Source organism: Salvelinus namaycush, chromosome 1 (genome assembly GCF_016432855.1).
Source record: "Salvelinus namaycush isolate Seneca chromosome 1, SaNama_1.0, whole genome shotgun sequence".
Lineage (NCBI taxonomy): Eukaryota > Metazoa > Chordata > Actinopteri > Salmoniformes > Salmonidae > Salvelinus > Salvelinus namaycush.
This window is the reverse complement of record NC_052307.1, coordinates 239,918-256,907: the sequence shown is the minus strand read 5'-3', so window position 1 is coordinate 256,907 and position 16,990 is coordinate 239,918. Positions and strand designations below refer to the sequence as shown.

The following is a 16,990-nucleotide window of genomic DNA, read 5'->3' as shown; positions in this document are numbered from 1 at the left end:
GGTCCCTTCTCCAAGAGACAGCATTAGAATATCATTGACATATAGTGCATTATATACAAAAACACTGTACAAATCTATATTAAAATAAATCTAGCGTTTGCCTCTACATTGTATTCTACCTGCTGTAAATAAATATTTGGTTGACTGACTTCATTATGTAGGAAATAGTTGAATCCATAGCAAAGTAAAGACTAGAAAGACATGGCGATCCACCAGTGATGGTATCCAGTCATGCCTTTCGAGCCTCTCAGTGATGTATACTGCACATGCATTTAGAGACAATACCAATGTCTAGTGAGATTGGTAGCCGGTGCTTGGTAGCCAATGACGAGACGATATGTGCTGGTGATTTGCCTGTCAGGCCATGTGGGTAAATGAACTCCGGGTTTGAATAATGATGTCATCCTGCTCTCAGATCAAGCCAGTTGTAGATAACATGTTGTTACTCGATATGGCTATGTTATTCTAAACTACACTCATCGGCCAGTTTATTAGGTACATCACCACGTTCACCAAATGGATCGCTCCTACAGACAGTGAGTCATGTGGCCCTGGCTTGTTATATAAAGCAGACAGGCTTCAAGGCATTCAGTTACTGTTCCATTGAACGTTAGAATGGGAAAAACGAGTGACCTAAACCACTGAGCGTGGTGATTCAGTATCTTAAAAATGGCAGTCCTCCTCCTTCATGTGTACCTAATATACTGTCCTGGTACTAGATGGGTGTACCTAATAAACTGGCCTGGTACTAGATGGGTGTACCTAATAAACTGGCCTGGTACTAGATGGGTGTACCTAATAAACTGGCCTAGTACTAGATGGGTGTACCTAATAAACTGGCCTGGTAATACTACTACTACTACTACTACTACCACTACTACCACTACTACTACTACCACTACTACTACTACTACTACTACTCGTACTGGTACTACTACTGCTACTACCATTACTACTACTGCTACTACTACTACCATTACTACTACCATTACTACTACTACTACTACTACTACTACTACTGCTGCTACTACTGCTGCTACTACTACTACTGCTACTAATACTACTACCACTACTAGTACTAGTACTGCCACTACTAGTACTAGTACTGCCACTACTAGTACTAGTACTACCACTACTACTACCGCTACTAGTACTAGTACTACCACTACTAGTACTAGTACTACCACTACTACTAGTACTACTACCACTACCACCACTACCACCCAACCTAGTCAGCCTATTCAACTACAACACTAAAATAAAATATATTCTCAGGTAAACTATAACTATAATTTTTTTACCACATTTTATCCCACACTTTAATGTATGAAATATAGCTTACTTGTTTTGCATATTAATTATTCTTAGAAGTTCTATCAATATGTACAATTATACTTTATGGATAAACTATCTAAACAATTAAAAAGATGTATGTAATGCACTCTACATCACAATATCTGGCTTTGGAATCAAATATATATCTCTATAGCAGCCAAGGCAATACGTAGGTATACATGATGTTCATATATAGTGAGTAACAAGGTCATAGTAAGGACATAGACACTGTAACATATAGCCATGCAGTACAAAATGGAGGAGGAGGAGGAGTTGGAGGAGTTGGAGAGGGAGGTGGAGGAGGAGGACGAGAGGAGGTGGAGGAAGAGGTAGATGTGAAGAGGAGGAGGAGAGGAAGGAGGAGGAGGATGTGGAGGAGGGGAGGGAGAGGAAGAGGGAGGGAGGAGGAAGAGGTGGATGAGTTGGAGAGGGGGGAGGAGGAAGAGGACGGAGAGGTGGAAGAGAGGAGGAGGTGGTAGAGGAAGAGAGGAGGAGGTGGTAGAGGAAGAGAGGAGGAGGAGGTGGTAGAGGAAGAGGTGGAGGGAGAGGAGGAGGTTCCTTGGTAATGGTAAAAAAAATCAGAACTGGGGAGGAAGGATATAGAATGTGTCTGTCTGACCACTTCAGTCAACCCAGAAAAGTCCCACTGAGGCTGTACTGGGGTGATGAGGCTGTACTGGGGTGATGAGGCTGTACTGGGGTGATGAGGCTGTACTGGGGTGATGAGGCTGTACTGGGGTCCTGTGATTATTAAAACAGGGGCAGTCCTGGGTTCCTGTGGTTATTAAAACAGGGGCAGTCCTGGGGTCCTGTGGTTATTAAAACAGGGGCAGTCCTGGGGTCCTGTGGTTATTAAAACAGGGGCAGTACTGGGTTCCTGTGGTTATTAAAACAGGGGCAGTCCTGGGGTCCTGTGGTTATTAAAACAGGGGCAGTCCTGGGGTCCTGTGGTTATTAAAACAGGGGCAGTACTGGGTTCCTGTGGTTATTAAAACAGGGGCAGTACTGGGGTCCTGTGGTTATTAAAACAGGGGCAGTACTGGGGTCCTGTGGTTATTAAAACAGGGGCAGTACTGGGGTCCTGTGGTTATTAAAACAGGGGCAGTACTGGGGTCCTGTGGTTATTAAAACAGGGGCAGTACTGGGTTCCTGTGGTTATTAAAACAGGGGCAGTACTGGGGTCCTGTGGTTATTAAAACAGGGGCAGTCCTGGGGTCCTGTGGTTATTAAAACAGGGGCAGTACTGGGGTCCTGTGGTTATTAAAACAGGGGCAGTACTGGGTTCCTGTGGTTATTAAAACAGGGGCAGTCCTGGGGTCCTGTGGTTATTAAAACAGGGGCAGTACTGGGGTCCTGTGGTTATTAAAACAGGGGCAGTCCTGGGGTCCTGTGGTTATTAAAACAGGGGCAGTACTGGGGTCCTGTGGTTATTAAAACAGGGGCAGTACTGGGTTCCTGTGGTTATTAAAACAGGGGCAGTACTGGGGTCCTGTGGTTATTAAAACAGGGGCAGTCCTGGGGTCCTGTGGTTATTAAAACAGGGGCAGTACTGGGGTCCTGTGGTTATTAAAACAGGGGCAGTACTGGGTTCCTGTGGTTATTAAAACAGGGGCAGTACTGGGGTCCTGTGGTTATTAAAACAGGGGCAGTCCTGGGTTCCTGTGGTTATTAAAACAGGGGCAGTACTGGGGTCCTGTGGTTATTAAAACAGGGGCAGTACTGGGGTCCTGTGGTTATTAAAACAGGGGCAGTACTGGGTTCCTGTGGTTATTAAAACAGGGGCAGTACTGGGTTCCTGTGGTTATTCAAACAGGGGCAGTACTGGGTTCCTGTGGTTATTAAAACAGGGGCAGTCCTGGGGTCCTGTGGTTATTAAAACAGGGGCAGTACTGGGGTCCTGTGGTTATTAAAACAGGGGCAGTCCTGGGGTCCTGTGGTTATTAAAACAGGGGCAGTACTGGGGTCCTGTGGTTATTAAAACAGGGGCAGTACTGGGTTCCTGTGGTTATTAAAACAGGGGCAGTACTGGGGTCCTGTGGTTATTAAAACAGGGGCAGTCCTGGGGTCCTGTGGTTATTAAAACAGGGGCAGTACTGGGGTCCTGTGGTTATTAAAACAGGGGCAGTACTGGGTTCCTGTGGTTATTAAAACAGGGGCAGTACTGGGGTCCTGTGGTTATTAAAACAGGGGCAGTACTGGGGTCCTGTGGTTATTAAAACAGGGGCAGTCCTGGGTTCCTGTGGTTATTAAAACAGGGGCAGTACTGGGGTCCTGTGGTTATTAAAACAGGGGCAGTACTGGGGTCCTGTGGTTATTAAAACAGGGGCAGTACTGGGTTCCTGTGGTTATTAAAACAGGGGCAGTACTGGGTTCCTGTGGTTATTCAAACAGGGGCAGTCCTGGGTTCCTGTGGTTATTAAAACAGGGGCAGTCCTGGGGTCCTGTGGTTATTAAAACAGGGGCAGTACTGGGGTCCTGTGGTTATTAAAACAGGGGCAGTACTGGGGTCCTGTGGTTATTCAAACAGGGGCAGTCCTGGGGTCCTGTGATTATTAAAACAGGGGCAGTACTGGGGTCCTGTGGTTATTAAAACAGGGGCAGATACAGTGAACTGTTTTGGCTTTGTACTCCAGCACTTTAGATTTGAAAACAGCCATTTTTGTACCAAGTTCCCCCATTTTAGGGGAAAAGTTAAGTATTTGGTTCGATATTCCTAGAACGCAATGACTACATCAAGCTTGTGACTACACACTTGTTGGATACATTTGCTGTTTGTTTTTGCTGTGTTTCAGATTATATTGTGCCCAATAGAAATTAATGGTCAATAATGTATTGTATTTGTAGTCACTTTAATTGTAAATAAGAATAGAATATGTTTCTAAACACTTCTACATTAATGTGGATGCTACCATGGTTACGGATAATCCTGATGAGTGAGACGCACAAATATTATACCCCTCTCAAAAAGGTATTGGGGGTATGCTAACCTCCCCTGTTATTGTAATGGTGAGAGGTTAGCATGTTTTGGGGGTATGCTAACCTCCCCTGTTATTGTAATGGTGAGAGGTTAGCATGTTTTGGGGGTATGCTAACCTCCCCAGTTATTGTAATGGTGAGAGGTTAGCATGTCTTGGGGGTATGCTAACCTCCCCAGTTATTGTAATGGTGAGAGGTTAGCATGTCTTGGGGGTATGCTAACCTCCCCTGTTATTGTAATGGTGAGAGGTTAGCATGGCTTGGGGGTATGCTAACTTCCCCTGTTATTGTAATGGTGAGAGGTTAGCATGTCTTGGGGTATGCTAACTTCCCCTGTTATTGTAATGGTGAGAGGTTAGCATGTTTTGGGGGTATGCTAACCTCCCCTGTTATTGTAATGGTGAGAGGTTAGCATGTTTTGGGGGTATGCTAACCTCCCCTGTTATTGTAATGGTGAGAGGTTAGCATGTCTTGGGGGTATGCTAACCTCCCCTGTTATTGTAATGGTGAGAGGATAGCATGTCTTGGGGGTATGCTAACCTCCCCTGTTATTGTAATGGTGAGAGGTTAGCATGTCTTGGGGGTATGCTAACCTCCCCTGTTATTGTAATGGTGAGAGGTTAGCATGTCTTGGGGGTATGCTAACCTCCCCTGTTATTGTAATGGTGAGAGGTTAGCATGTCTTGGGGGTATGCTAACCTCCCCTGTTATTGTAATGGTGAGAGGTTAGCATGTCTTGGGGGTATGCTAACCTCCCCTGTAATTGTAATGGTGAGAGGTTAGCATGTCTTGCATCTGTAACTTTCTCACTCACCGTGATTCATTAAGGACTACTTTAATACACAAGTGAATTTGTCCCAATACGTTTGGTCCCCTAAAATGGGGGGGACTAGGTACAGAAAGTGCTGTACTTTCTAAACGGTTCACCCGATATGGATGAAAATACCCTCAAATTAATGTTGACAGTCTGCACTTTAACCTCATAGTCATTGTATCGTTTCAAAGTGCTGGAGTACAAAGCCAAAACAACAACAAATGTGTCACTGTCCCAATACTTTTGGAGCTCAGGAATCACAGAAGGCCTTTCATTCTGGGTGTTTTGGCCTCCCTCTTTAAGGTGCTACCTCAAACTGCACTAGGTCCTCCTCTCCAGCGGCTGGTTAATTCTATTCAAACAAGTAAAAAGTCATGATGATGATGGTGGTGATAGCGATGATGATGGTGATGATGATGAGACTAGTCAGCTGTTTATTTTCCAGGGTGCTTCATGCTTCCAGTAGGAGGAAGGTCCAGCAGTCCTTCCCTGAAAAGGTCCATCTTCATTTAGATAGTAGATTGTAATCCCTAATCTCTCTGACAGTGCAAAAGTGGAATATCCTTGATAGGTGGCGATGTTGCAGAGAGATTGTTATGTGTGTGTGTGGTAATTGTCCCTATCTGCAGGCGCAGGAGTCCACAGTCATGTTTGGGTAGACTTTGAGCACCACGTTCTTGTCCTCGTCGAAGAAGAGGATGGAGAGGGAAGACATCTTGTCTGGGACACAGCAGGGCTCAGGGATACCAGACACCACCCCTACCGCTCTCACAATGCTCTGGATGGTGGCGTGGTTACTAGGCTTCAGAGACTACAGGACAGAAGAGAAGGAGTTTAAAGAGGTTAAAGACGACATTCTATAACTAACTAACCAGACAATGTTCTATCTGACTGGAGTAACTAACCAGACAATGTTCTATCTGACTGGAGTAACTAACCAGACAATGTTCTATCTGACTGGAGTAACTAACCAGACAATGTTCTATCTGACTGGAGTAACTAACCGGACAAAGATCTATCTGACTGTAGTAACTAACCGGACAAAGATCTATCTGACTGGAGTAACTAACCAGACAATGTTCTATCTGACTGGAGTAACTAACCAGACAATGTTCTATCTGACTGGAGTAACTAACCAGACAATGTTCTATCTGACTGGAGTAACTAACCGGACAATGTTCTATCTGACTGGAGTAACTAACCAGACAATGTTCTATCTGACTGGAGTAACTAACCAGACAATGTTCTATCTGACTGGAGTAACTAACCAGACAATGTTCTATCTGACTGGAGTAACTAACCAGACAATGTTCTATCTGACTGGAGTAACTAACCAGACAATGTTCTATCTGACTGGAGTAACTAACCAGACAATGTTCTATCTGACTGGAGTAACTAACCAGACAATGTTCTATCTGACTGGAGTAACTAACCAGACAATGTTCTATCTGACTGGAGTAACTAACCAGACAATGTTCTATCTGACTGGAGTAACTAACCAGACAATGTTCTATCTGACTGGAGTAACTAACCGGACAATGTTCTATCTGACTGGAGTAACTAACCGGACAATGTTCTATCTGACTGGAGTAACTAACCGGACAATGTTCTATCTGACTGGAGTAACTAACCAGACAATGTTCTATCTGACTGGAGTAACTAACCAGACAATGTTCTATCTGACTGGAGTAACTAACCGGACAATGTTCTATCTGACTGGAGTAACTAACCGGACATTGTTCTATCTGACTGGAGTAACTAACCAGACAATGTTCTATCTGACTGGAGTAACTAACCGGACAAAAACCGGACGATTTCTGAAAGAGCCGGCGTGATGTCACCATTCTCGACTCAGTGACAGGTTGTTGAAAGAAAAGTACTTCAAAACATCCTGTGAACACAGTTGTGCTCATTGCTATCAACACAGACTGCTAGTCATAATATACGACATTTCACATCCGCTGTTGTTCAATATCAAAAACCAATAAACTACATTAATCTCCAAATCGGGGTCACCGGAATATCTTGATGTAAATTTGGGATCATGAGCAGAAAAATGTGGAAACCCAAGTGTTAAGATCATAATGAGGAAACAATGGTTGACAACAGCAGTTCTACATTCTGCCACACGGTGGTGCTGAAGGGCCACTGAAGTTGACAAACAGAGTCTGTGAGTAGCTGTTATATGAGCCTGCCAAGCCAGGCTCTGGAGAGTTACACCTGATTGTTACACCTGATTCCGCTTATCAAGAACTTGGAACAAAAGCCTACTGGAACAAAAGCCTACTGGAACAAAAGCCTACTGGGAACAAAAGCCTGCCGGAACAAAAGCCTGCCGGAACAAAAGCCTGCCGGAACAAAAGCCTACTGGAACAAAAGCCTACTGGAACAAAACCCTCCTGGAACAAAACCCTCCTGGAACAAAACCCTCCTGGAACAAAACCCTCCTGGAACAAAAGCCTACCGGAACAAAAGCCTGCCGGAACAAAAGCCTGCCGGAACAAAAGCCTGCCGGAACAAAAGCCTACTGGAACAAAACCCTCCTGGAACAAAACCCTCCTGGAACAAAACCCTCCTGGAACAAAACCCTCCTGGAACAAAAGCCTACCGGAACAAAAGCCTACCGGAACAAAAGCCTGCCGGAACAAAAGCCTGCCGGAACAAAAGCCTGCCGGAACAAAAGCCTGCTCAACCTGCAGCTCTCCAGGATGAGGGTTGGGGACCCTGTCTGGGAAACACATACTGGCACATTATTAATTACATGAAGCATTGAGACATACCTTAGGCATGGGGAACTGGCATGACCCTGAGCAATAGTAGGCATCAAAAGACTTGGGAGATATAATCCACTCGCTCCAGCCAATGTCTGCAAAGTCCACCTTCAGGTAGCGACGAGCACAGTTCCGTGGTTCGTTCCACTGCTTCTTACGAGACTTCTTTATCGTCTGCTCGTCAAACTGCAGCAGGGGCATCTTACCGCCGTGCCTCTGGCTCTTACCACGCGTCTTTTTCCTCGGCCGAGGGACTGGCTTGTTCTCCAGCGGTTCGTAGGGGCTGGTCTCGTCCCAGCCCGTCGTCTCATACGGGTACTCCGGCCCCGGTAACTCGTTGTTCTGGAGCGGGAGGAGGACGCTAGCCGAGCGCCGGTGTCTGTGAGGAGACGCCTGTTGTTGCGCGGCGGTGTTATTCCGAGCGTGCAGCCCCAGTCTATTGAAGCCAGAGGGGAAAGCCCCTTCTCCAGCCGTAGTTGTCGTTTGATGCCTCTGTAGTGTCGACACCACACTCTCGGGCTCGGAGATGGCCGAGTCGTTGGCGTAGACCAGGATGTAAGGAGAGCGGTCTGAGAGGAGCTTCTTCCAGGGCCTGGCTCCAGGCTGGGATGCCACGTCGATCCCGATCAGCAGCTCACGATGATGCTTGGCTTGGTTCACCACCCGGGTGACGTCCTTCCACTGCCAAGAGATGAAGTCCCTGTATAGTGTAGACACGTTGATCACAAAGTGGCCCAAAGCCCTGGTGTGGTTATCCACTGAGGAAAAGCTCCACACATCCATCTGGACGTGGCTGTGTCTCCTGGGGCCATGGCGGAATGAGGAGGGGGCTCCACAGCTCTTGGGCCTGGTGGTGCTGCTGCAGCCAGGGTGCTGGGTGCTGTTCTGAAGGTCTCCTATGTAGTAGTGGAGCGTGGCCGACAGGACGGCCTCTGACTTGGTAAGAGACGTCAGGTTGAAGATCTGGAGCTGCTTGTTGTTGATGGTGCCTGGGAGAGCAATAGGACGAGGCAGTTAGTATAGAGCCCACAAATTCAAATCATTTATACCTCTGACACCAGGTGGGTACAATTAATGATCAGGTAGAACAGAGAACCAGAAGTAGTAGGGTAAGATTTGAACACCCCTGGAATAGAGAGTATAGGGCAGACAGGTCCACGTGTCCATAGAATTACATGAATTATAGGATCTCTATGTGCATATCGTTCAATTTAGTTTCAAACCTGGAGCAGAACAATTTTTTTTTTTAATTAGAGGCTATTTAAGCCAGGTGAACAAACCCTATCATTCAAATGTTTCAAAGCTTCATAGGGCATTTTCTAGGGACATCTTGCAATCACAACTAATCGCTAGTCATTTGGTTCCCAGTTAACAAATGTTGGTTGACAGAATGTTGTTGGAAAGTAATGTTTTTAATAACCAAAAAGAGAACCTGAAGGGAATGTTCTGTGTGAACACATCATTGCCTACCTTATCCATCCCCCTGCATTAGCAACACATTCCAGCAGGAGGCACTGTTTTCTAACATATGAGTGCTGAAACCTGACGGGTTCTACATGGCAATAGGGAGTTCTATCTCCATGGCAATAGGGAGTTCTATCGCCATGGCATTAGGGAGTTCTATCTCCATGGCAATAGGGAGTTCTATCTCCATGGCATTAGGGAGTTCTATCTCCATGGCATTAGGGAGTTCTATCTCCATGGCAATAGGGAGTTCTATCTCCATGGCAATAGGGAGTTCTATCCTATCACTGGTTATATCCCAGTGTGACAACTGCAAAGACAATGCAGATGTAACACACACAGACACAAATGACCTGTCCTTTCATTGGCTACTCACCCATAAACACACAGACACAAATGACCTGTCCTTTCATTGGCTACTCACCCATAAACACACAGACACAAATGACCTGTCCTTTCATTGGCTACTCACCCATAAACACAGACACAAATGACCTGTCCTTTCATTGGCTACTCACCCATAAACACAGACACAAATGACCTGTCCTTTCATTGGCTACTCTCCCATAAACACAGACACAAATGACCTGTCCTTTCATTGGCTACTCACCCATAAACACAGACACAAATGACCTGTCCTTTCATTGGCTACTCACCCATAAACACAGACACAAATGACCTGTCCTTTCATTGGCTACTCACCCATAAACACAGACACAGGTGAAACAGCCGTTCATTTCCCTGGGATACTAAACAACAGGTGAAACAGCCGTTCATTTCCCTGGATACTAAACAACAGGTGAAACAGCCGCTCATTTCCCTGGGATACTAAACAACAGGTGAAACAGCCGTTCATTTCCCTGGGATACTAAACAACAGGTGAAACAGCCGTTCATTTCCCTGGGATACTAAACAACAGGTGAAACAGCCGTTCATTTCCCCGGGATTCTAAACAACAGGTGAAACAGCCGTTCATTTCCCCGGGATACTAAACAACAGGTGAAACAGCCGTTCATTTCCCTAGGATACTAAACAACAGGTGAAACAGCCATTCATTTCCCTGGGATACTAAACAACAGGTGAAACAGCCGTTCATTTCCCTGGGATACTAAACAACAGGTGAAACAGCCGTTCATTTCCCTGGGATACTAAACAACAGGTGAAACAGCCGTTCATTTCCCTGGGATACTAAACAACAGGTGAAACAGCCGTTCATTTCCCTAGGATACTAAACAACAGGAGAAACAGATGTTCATTTCCCTGGGATACTAAACAACAGGTGAAACAGATGTTTATTTCCCTGGGATACTAACCAACAGGTGAAACAGCCATTCATTTCCCTGGGATACTAAACAATAGGTGAAACAGATGTTCCGTTTTGGGTAATGGGCTCAGTGTTTCATTGGTTGGGCTTTGGATCAACAGGTGCTGTGTAGTCCCAACTATACAACACCTTCCTAATATTGAGTTGCGCCCCCCTTTGTCCTCATAACAGCATCAATCCGTCAGGGCATGGACTCTACAAGGTCTCTAAATCGTTTCACAGGGATGCTGGCCCATGTTGACTCCAATGCTTCCCACAGTTGTATCAAGTTGGCTGGACAAGCTGTCTTTTGGGTGGTGGACCAGTCTTGATACACAAGGTTAACTGTTGAGCATGAAAATCCCAGCAGAGTTGCAGTCCTTGACTCAAACCGGTGCTCCTGGCACCTACTACCATACCCCGTTCAAAGGCCCTTAAATATTCTGTCTTGCCCATTCACCCTCTGAATGACACACACAATCCATGTCTCAATTGTCTCAAGGCTTAAAAATCCTTCTTTAACCCGTCTCCTCCCCTTCATCTACACTGATTGAAGTGGATTTAACAAGTGACATCAATAAGGGATTATAGCTTTTACCTGGATTCACCTGGTCAGTCTATGTCATGGAAAGAGCAGGTGTTCTTAATGTTTTGTCCACCACATATATATATACACACACACACACTCACACCCTACACTGACAGTCTCACACAAAACCAACACACATTCACATACACTAGACACACACACACACACACACACACACACACACATAATTTGCTGCTGCTACTCTGTTCTTTATTTTACTCTTATTATTGTCTATCCTGATGTCTAGTCACTTTACCCTGCCTTCATGTACATATCTACCTCAAATACCTTATTATTATCTATCCTGATGTCTAGTCACTTTACCCTGCCTTCATGTACATATCTACCTCAAATACCTTATTATTATCTATCCTGATGTCTAGTCACTTTACCCTGCCTTCATGTACATATCTACCTCAAATACCTTATTATTATCTATCCTGATGTCTAGTCACTTTACCCTGCCTTCATGTACATATCTACCTCAAATACCTTATTATTATCTATCCTGATGTCTAGTCACTTTACCCTGCCTTCATGTACATATCTACCTCAAATACCTTATTATTATCTAGTCACTTTACCCTGCCTTCATGTACATTTCTACCTCAAATACCTTATTATTATCTATCCTGATGTCTAGTCACTTTACCCTGCCTTCATGTACATATCTACCTCAAATACCTTATTATTGTCTATCCTGATGTCTAGTCACTTTACCCTGCCTTCATGTACATATCTACCTCAAATACCTTATTATTATCTATCCTGATGTCTAGTCACTTTACCCTGCCTTCATGTACATATCTACCTCAAATACCTTATTATTATCTATCCTGATATCTAGTCACTTTACCCTGCCTTCATGTACATATCTACCTCAAATACCTTATTATTATCTATCCTGATGTCTAGTCACTTTACCCTGCCTTCATGTACATATCTACCTCAAATACCTTATTATTATCTATCCTGATGTCTAGTCACTTTACCCTGCCTTCATGTACATATCTACCTCAAATACCTTATTATTATCTATCCTGATGTCTAGTCACTTTACCCTGCCTTCATGTACATATCTACCTCAAATACCTTATTATTATCTATCCTGATGTCTAGTCACTTTACCCTGCATTCATGTACATATCTACCTCAAATACCTTATTATTATCTATCCTGATGTCTAGTCACTTTACCCTGCCTTCATGTACATATCTACCTCAAATACCTTATTATTATCTATCCTGATGTCTAGTCACTTTACCCTGCCTTCATGTACATATCTACCTCAAATACCTTATTATTATCTATCCTGATGCCTAGTCACTTTACCCTGCCTTCATGTACATATCTACCTCAAATACCTTATTATTATCTATCCTGATGCCTAGTCACTTTACCCTGCCTTCATGTACATATCTACCTCAAATACCTTATTATTATCTATCCTGATGTCTAGTCACTTTACCCTGCCTTCATGTAGACATCTACCTCATACCTCTTCCCGTTGATCTGGTACTGGTTCTCCCTGTATAGTTTGATCCCACAGGGCACAGACATCAATCAATTCAATGTCTAGTTATGTTTTACATTTGGTTGAGTTGTAAACGAACTTGAAATCAGCTAACAATTTCACTCTTGGATCTAAGTTAAAAAAATATGAAATGCGCTAATGTTGATTACTTTTTGCAAATTCAATTAGTTCCCCATGTTGATTCAACGTCTTCACATATACTTTTTTGGGGGTTGAAATGACGTGGAAACAACATTGATTCATCCAGTTTGGCTCACGTTTTGGATTCTTGTTTATTTTATTCCTCTTGTGCTCATATATATTTTTAAAATTACATTTATGTAACTCTACATAGTTGTGAAAGGCTTCTAAGCAAGAATTTCATTGTTAAGTCTACATTCGTTAAATTCGGCATGTGACAAATACATATCTAATTAGATTTACCCCAATGCGCTTTAAAGCTGCGGACCGTATTCCCATCCTTGAAAGGAAATCCTGCACGGTTGTATTTGTCGTAAAGCATCTGCATGTGTTCCGTCATAGTATCCTGTAAAAGCAGGTCTTGCTCATTCTTCTCTGAGCGGTCTTTGTCCGCCCGGGGGGCACCGGAGTGCCCAGATTCACCTTTTCTTTTCAAACCAGTGAAATGATCTTTCAACATCGCGCAATATCCACCGAATAGATAGCTCCATCCGAGCAGCAGCAGTAACTGCGGACAGAGAGCCATGTTCCCAGTGAGAATAGTGGTGGACACTTTCAGTCAGAAGAACTTGCTGGTCAAAATCTCCCACTCAGAGCGCGTGTCCCAGGTCCTCTTAAGAGTGAAAATAGGTGGCATCACCTTGACATTCGTCCAGTGTTCATTTGTTTAATAATCACCTGGAAAACTCGACACTCACTAAAAGAAAGACACAAAGAAGAGGCGATAGCCAACAAAACGACAGAGCGCTGTACTCCTGCAGCGCGCTCCGCTCTGCGTGTCTGCCGTGAAGTTGAAAAGTTAAATCAAAGTTGTTCTCTCTCTCTCCGTTGAGTGAATAAGGACTCCCTCATCCCAGTTCGACGTAATAGCTAATAGTGTTGAAGAGGGCAGCAGCTCTTGGTTTTGTTCAGATCTGGGCAGATCTCCCCATCGACAGCCAATCGTCCCCGTTCTCAGCTTTCATTGAAGGTGAAGGATGTTGTGCTTGGTAATATATATGACTAGTGGGACCAGCTGGGTATTACTACTGGGAACAGCTGAGTATTACTACTGGGACCAGCTGAGTATTACTACTGGGACCAGCTGAGTATTACTACTGGGAACAGCTGAGTATTACTACTACTGGGACCAGCTGGGTATTACTACTGGGACCAGCTGGGTATTACTACTGGGACCAGCTGGGTATTACTACTGGGACCAGCTGGGTATTACTACTACTGGGAACAGCTGGGTATTACTACTACTGGGAACAGCTGGGTATTATTACTACTGGGAACAGCTGGGTATTATTACTACTGGGAACAGCTGGGTATTACTACTACTGGGAACAGCTGGGTATTATTACTACTGGGAACAGCTGGGTATTACTACTACTGGGAACAGCTGGGTATTACTACTACTGGGAACAGCTGGGTATTATTACTACTGGGAACAGCTGGGTATTATTACTACTGGGAACAGCTGGGTATTATTACTACTGGGAACAGCTGGGTATTACTACTACTGGGAACAGCTGGGTATTACTACTGGGAACAGCTGGGTATTACTACTGGGAACAGCTGGGTATTATTACTACTGGGAACAGCTGGGTATTACTACTACTGGGAACAGCTGGGTATTATTACTACTGGGAACAGCTGGGTATTACTACTACTGGGAACAGCTGGGTATTACTACTGGGAACAGCTGGGTATTATTACTACTGGTGTTACGGCTGTCAATGTCGTTCTCCTCCTCAGACGAGGAGGAGCATGGATCGGACCAAGATGCGGATTGGTAAGTGTTCATTATTTAATGGCAAACCAACAAACACTACAAATTAACAAAATAACAAACGTGACTAACCTGCAACAGTCCTGTGTGGCCCAAACGCTGACACAGGAACAAACACCCACAAACCACCAGTGAAACCCTGGCTGCCTTAGTATGACTCTCAATCAGAGACAAACGATACACACCTGTCTCTAATTGAGAATCATACCAGGCCGAACACAAAACCCCACATAGAAATAGAAAACATAGACTGCCCACCCAACACTCACGCCCTGACCAATAAAGACATACAAAACAAGAGAAAACAGGTCAGGAACGTGACATAACCCCCCCCTTAAGGTGCGAACTCCGGGCGCACCAGCACAAAGTCTAGGGGAGGGTCTGGGTGGGCATCTGACCACGGTGGTGGCTCAGGCTCTGGGCGAGGTCCCCACCCCACCATAGTCACTCCCCGCTTCCGTATCCCCCTCCCAATGACCACCCTCCAACTCAACCCACCTAAATGAAGGGCCAGCACCGGGATAAGGGGCAGCAGCTCCGGGATAAGGGGCAGCAGCTCCGGGATAAGGGGCAGCAGCTCCGGGATAAGGGGCAGCAGCTCCGGGATAAGGGGCAGCAGCTCCGGGATAAGGGGCAGCTCCGGACTGAGTGGCAGCTCCGGACTGAGTGGCAGCTCATGACTGGGTGGCAGCTCATGACTGTAGGGCAGCTCATGACTGTAGGGCAGCTCATGACTGTAGGGCAGCTCATGACTGGAGGGCAGCTCATGACTGGAGGGCAGCTCATGACTGGAGGGCAGCTCATGACTGGAGGGCAGCTCATGACTGTAGGGCAGCTCATGACTGTAGGGCAGCTCATGACTGGAGGGCAGCTCATGACTGGAGGGCAGCTCATGACTGGAGGGCAGCTCATGACTGGAGGGCAGCTCATGACTGTAGGGCAGCTCATGACTGTAGGGCAGCTCATGACTGGAGGGCAGCTCATGACTGGAGGGCAGCTCATGACCGTAGGGCAGCTCATGACTGTCTGGCGTCTCTGGCAGCTCCTGACTGGCTGGCGTCTCTGGCAGCTCCTGACTGGCTGGCGTCTCTGGCAGCTCCTGACTGGCTGGCGTCTCTGGCAGCTCCTGACTGGCTGGCGTCTCTGGCAGCTCCTGACTGGCTGGCGGCTCTGGCAGCTCCTGACTGGCTGGCGGCTCTGGCTCGTGGCAGACGGATGGCTCAGATGGCGCTTGGCAGACGGATGGCTCAGACGGCGCTGGGCAGACGGATGGCTCAGACGGCGTTGGGCAGACAGATGGCTCAGACGGCGTTGGGCAGACAGATGGCTCAGACGGCGTTGGGCAGACAGATGGCTCAGACGGCGTTGGGCAGACGGATGGCTCAGACGGCGCTGGGCAGACAGATGGCTCAGACGGCGCTGGGCAGACAGATGGCTCAGACGGCGCTGGGCAGACAGATGGCTCAGACGGCGTTGGGCAGCCGGGCAGTTCAGGCACCGCTGGGCAGACGGGCAGTTCTGGGCAGACTGGCAGACCTGTAGGGAGGAGACGGAGAGACAGCCTGGTGCGTGGTATAGGCACTGGCTGCGCTGGAGAGGAGGAAAGCTCTGACAGCGCTGGACAGGTGGGAGCAGCTGGAGAGAGAACCCGGAGAGACAGCCTGGTGCGGGGGACTGCCACCGGTGGACTGGTACTTGGAGGTGGCACCGGGTATACCGGACCGTGAAGGAGGACACGTGCTCTTGAGCACCAAGCCTCCCCAACCTTACCAGGTACCTCCACTACAGTCAATACCCCTTACCTCCACTACATTCACATACCTCTTTACCTCCACCTACAGTCCCATACTCTTTACCGTCCACCTGACAGTCCCATTCCACCTCTTTACCTCCACCTACATCACATACCTCTTTACCTCCACCTACAGTCACATAACTCTTTAACCTCCACCTGGCATCCCATACCTCTTTACCTCTCACCTACAGTCCACATACCTCTTTAGCACGTCCACCTAGTCACATACCTCTTTACCCTCCACCTACAGTCCCCATACCTCTTTACCTCCACCTACAGTCCATACCTCTTTACCTCCACCTACAGTCCCACCATACCTCCTTTACCCTCACCTACAGTCACATACCTCTTTAACTCCCACCTACAGATCACATACGGGCGGTGCGGGTGTGTGGACCTCGCGTGTGCCTGTGCGTTGTGCCCATACAGTGCGTGACGCGTGCCCTGAACAACAC

At 46.3% G+C, this 16,990-nt stretch overlaps 1 protein-coding gene across 1 annotated transcript; it reads right to left on the bottom strand.

The window, feature by feature from the left end:
- Window positions 1-5,326: 5,326 nt before the first annotated feature.
- LOC120053455 (bone morphogenetic protein 3-like) lies at window positions 5,327-13,593 on the bottom strand. The gene is made up of 3 exons (XM_039000583.1): window positions 13,210-13,593; window positions 7,906-8,885; window positions 5,327-5,936 (listed from the first exon to the last, which is right to left on the bottom strand). Exons 1-3 carry the CDS (start codon window positions 13,490-13,492, stop codon window positions 5,745-5,747), a joined length of 1,455 nt encoding a protein of 484 aa, XP_038856511.1. The 5' UTR covers window positions 13,493-13,593; the 3' UTR covers window positions 5,327-5,744.
- Between the last annotated feature and the right edge of the window lie 3,397 nt (window positions 13,594-16,990).

Bases quoted from the DNA above. Each gene is read 5' to 3' on its own strand.
- LOC120053455 (XM_039000583.1), bottom strand. From the start codon at position 13,492: ATGGCTCTCTGTCCGCAGTTACTGCTGCTGCTCGGATGGAGCTATCTA. The intron at 8,886-13,209 runs GTAAATCTAATT...TTGCTCTCCCAG, and splicing joins CAGCTTTAAAGCGCATTGGG to GCACCATCAACAACAAGCAG. The intron at 5,937-7,905 runs GTATGTCTCAAT...TCTGTCCTGTAG, and splicing joins GCCAGTTCCCCATGCCTAAG to TCTCTGAAGCCTAGTAACCA.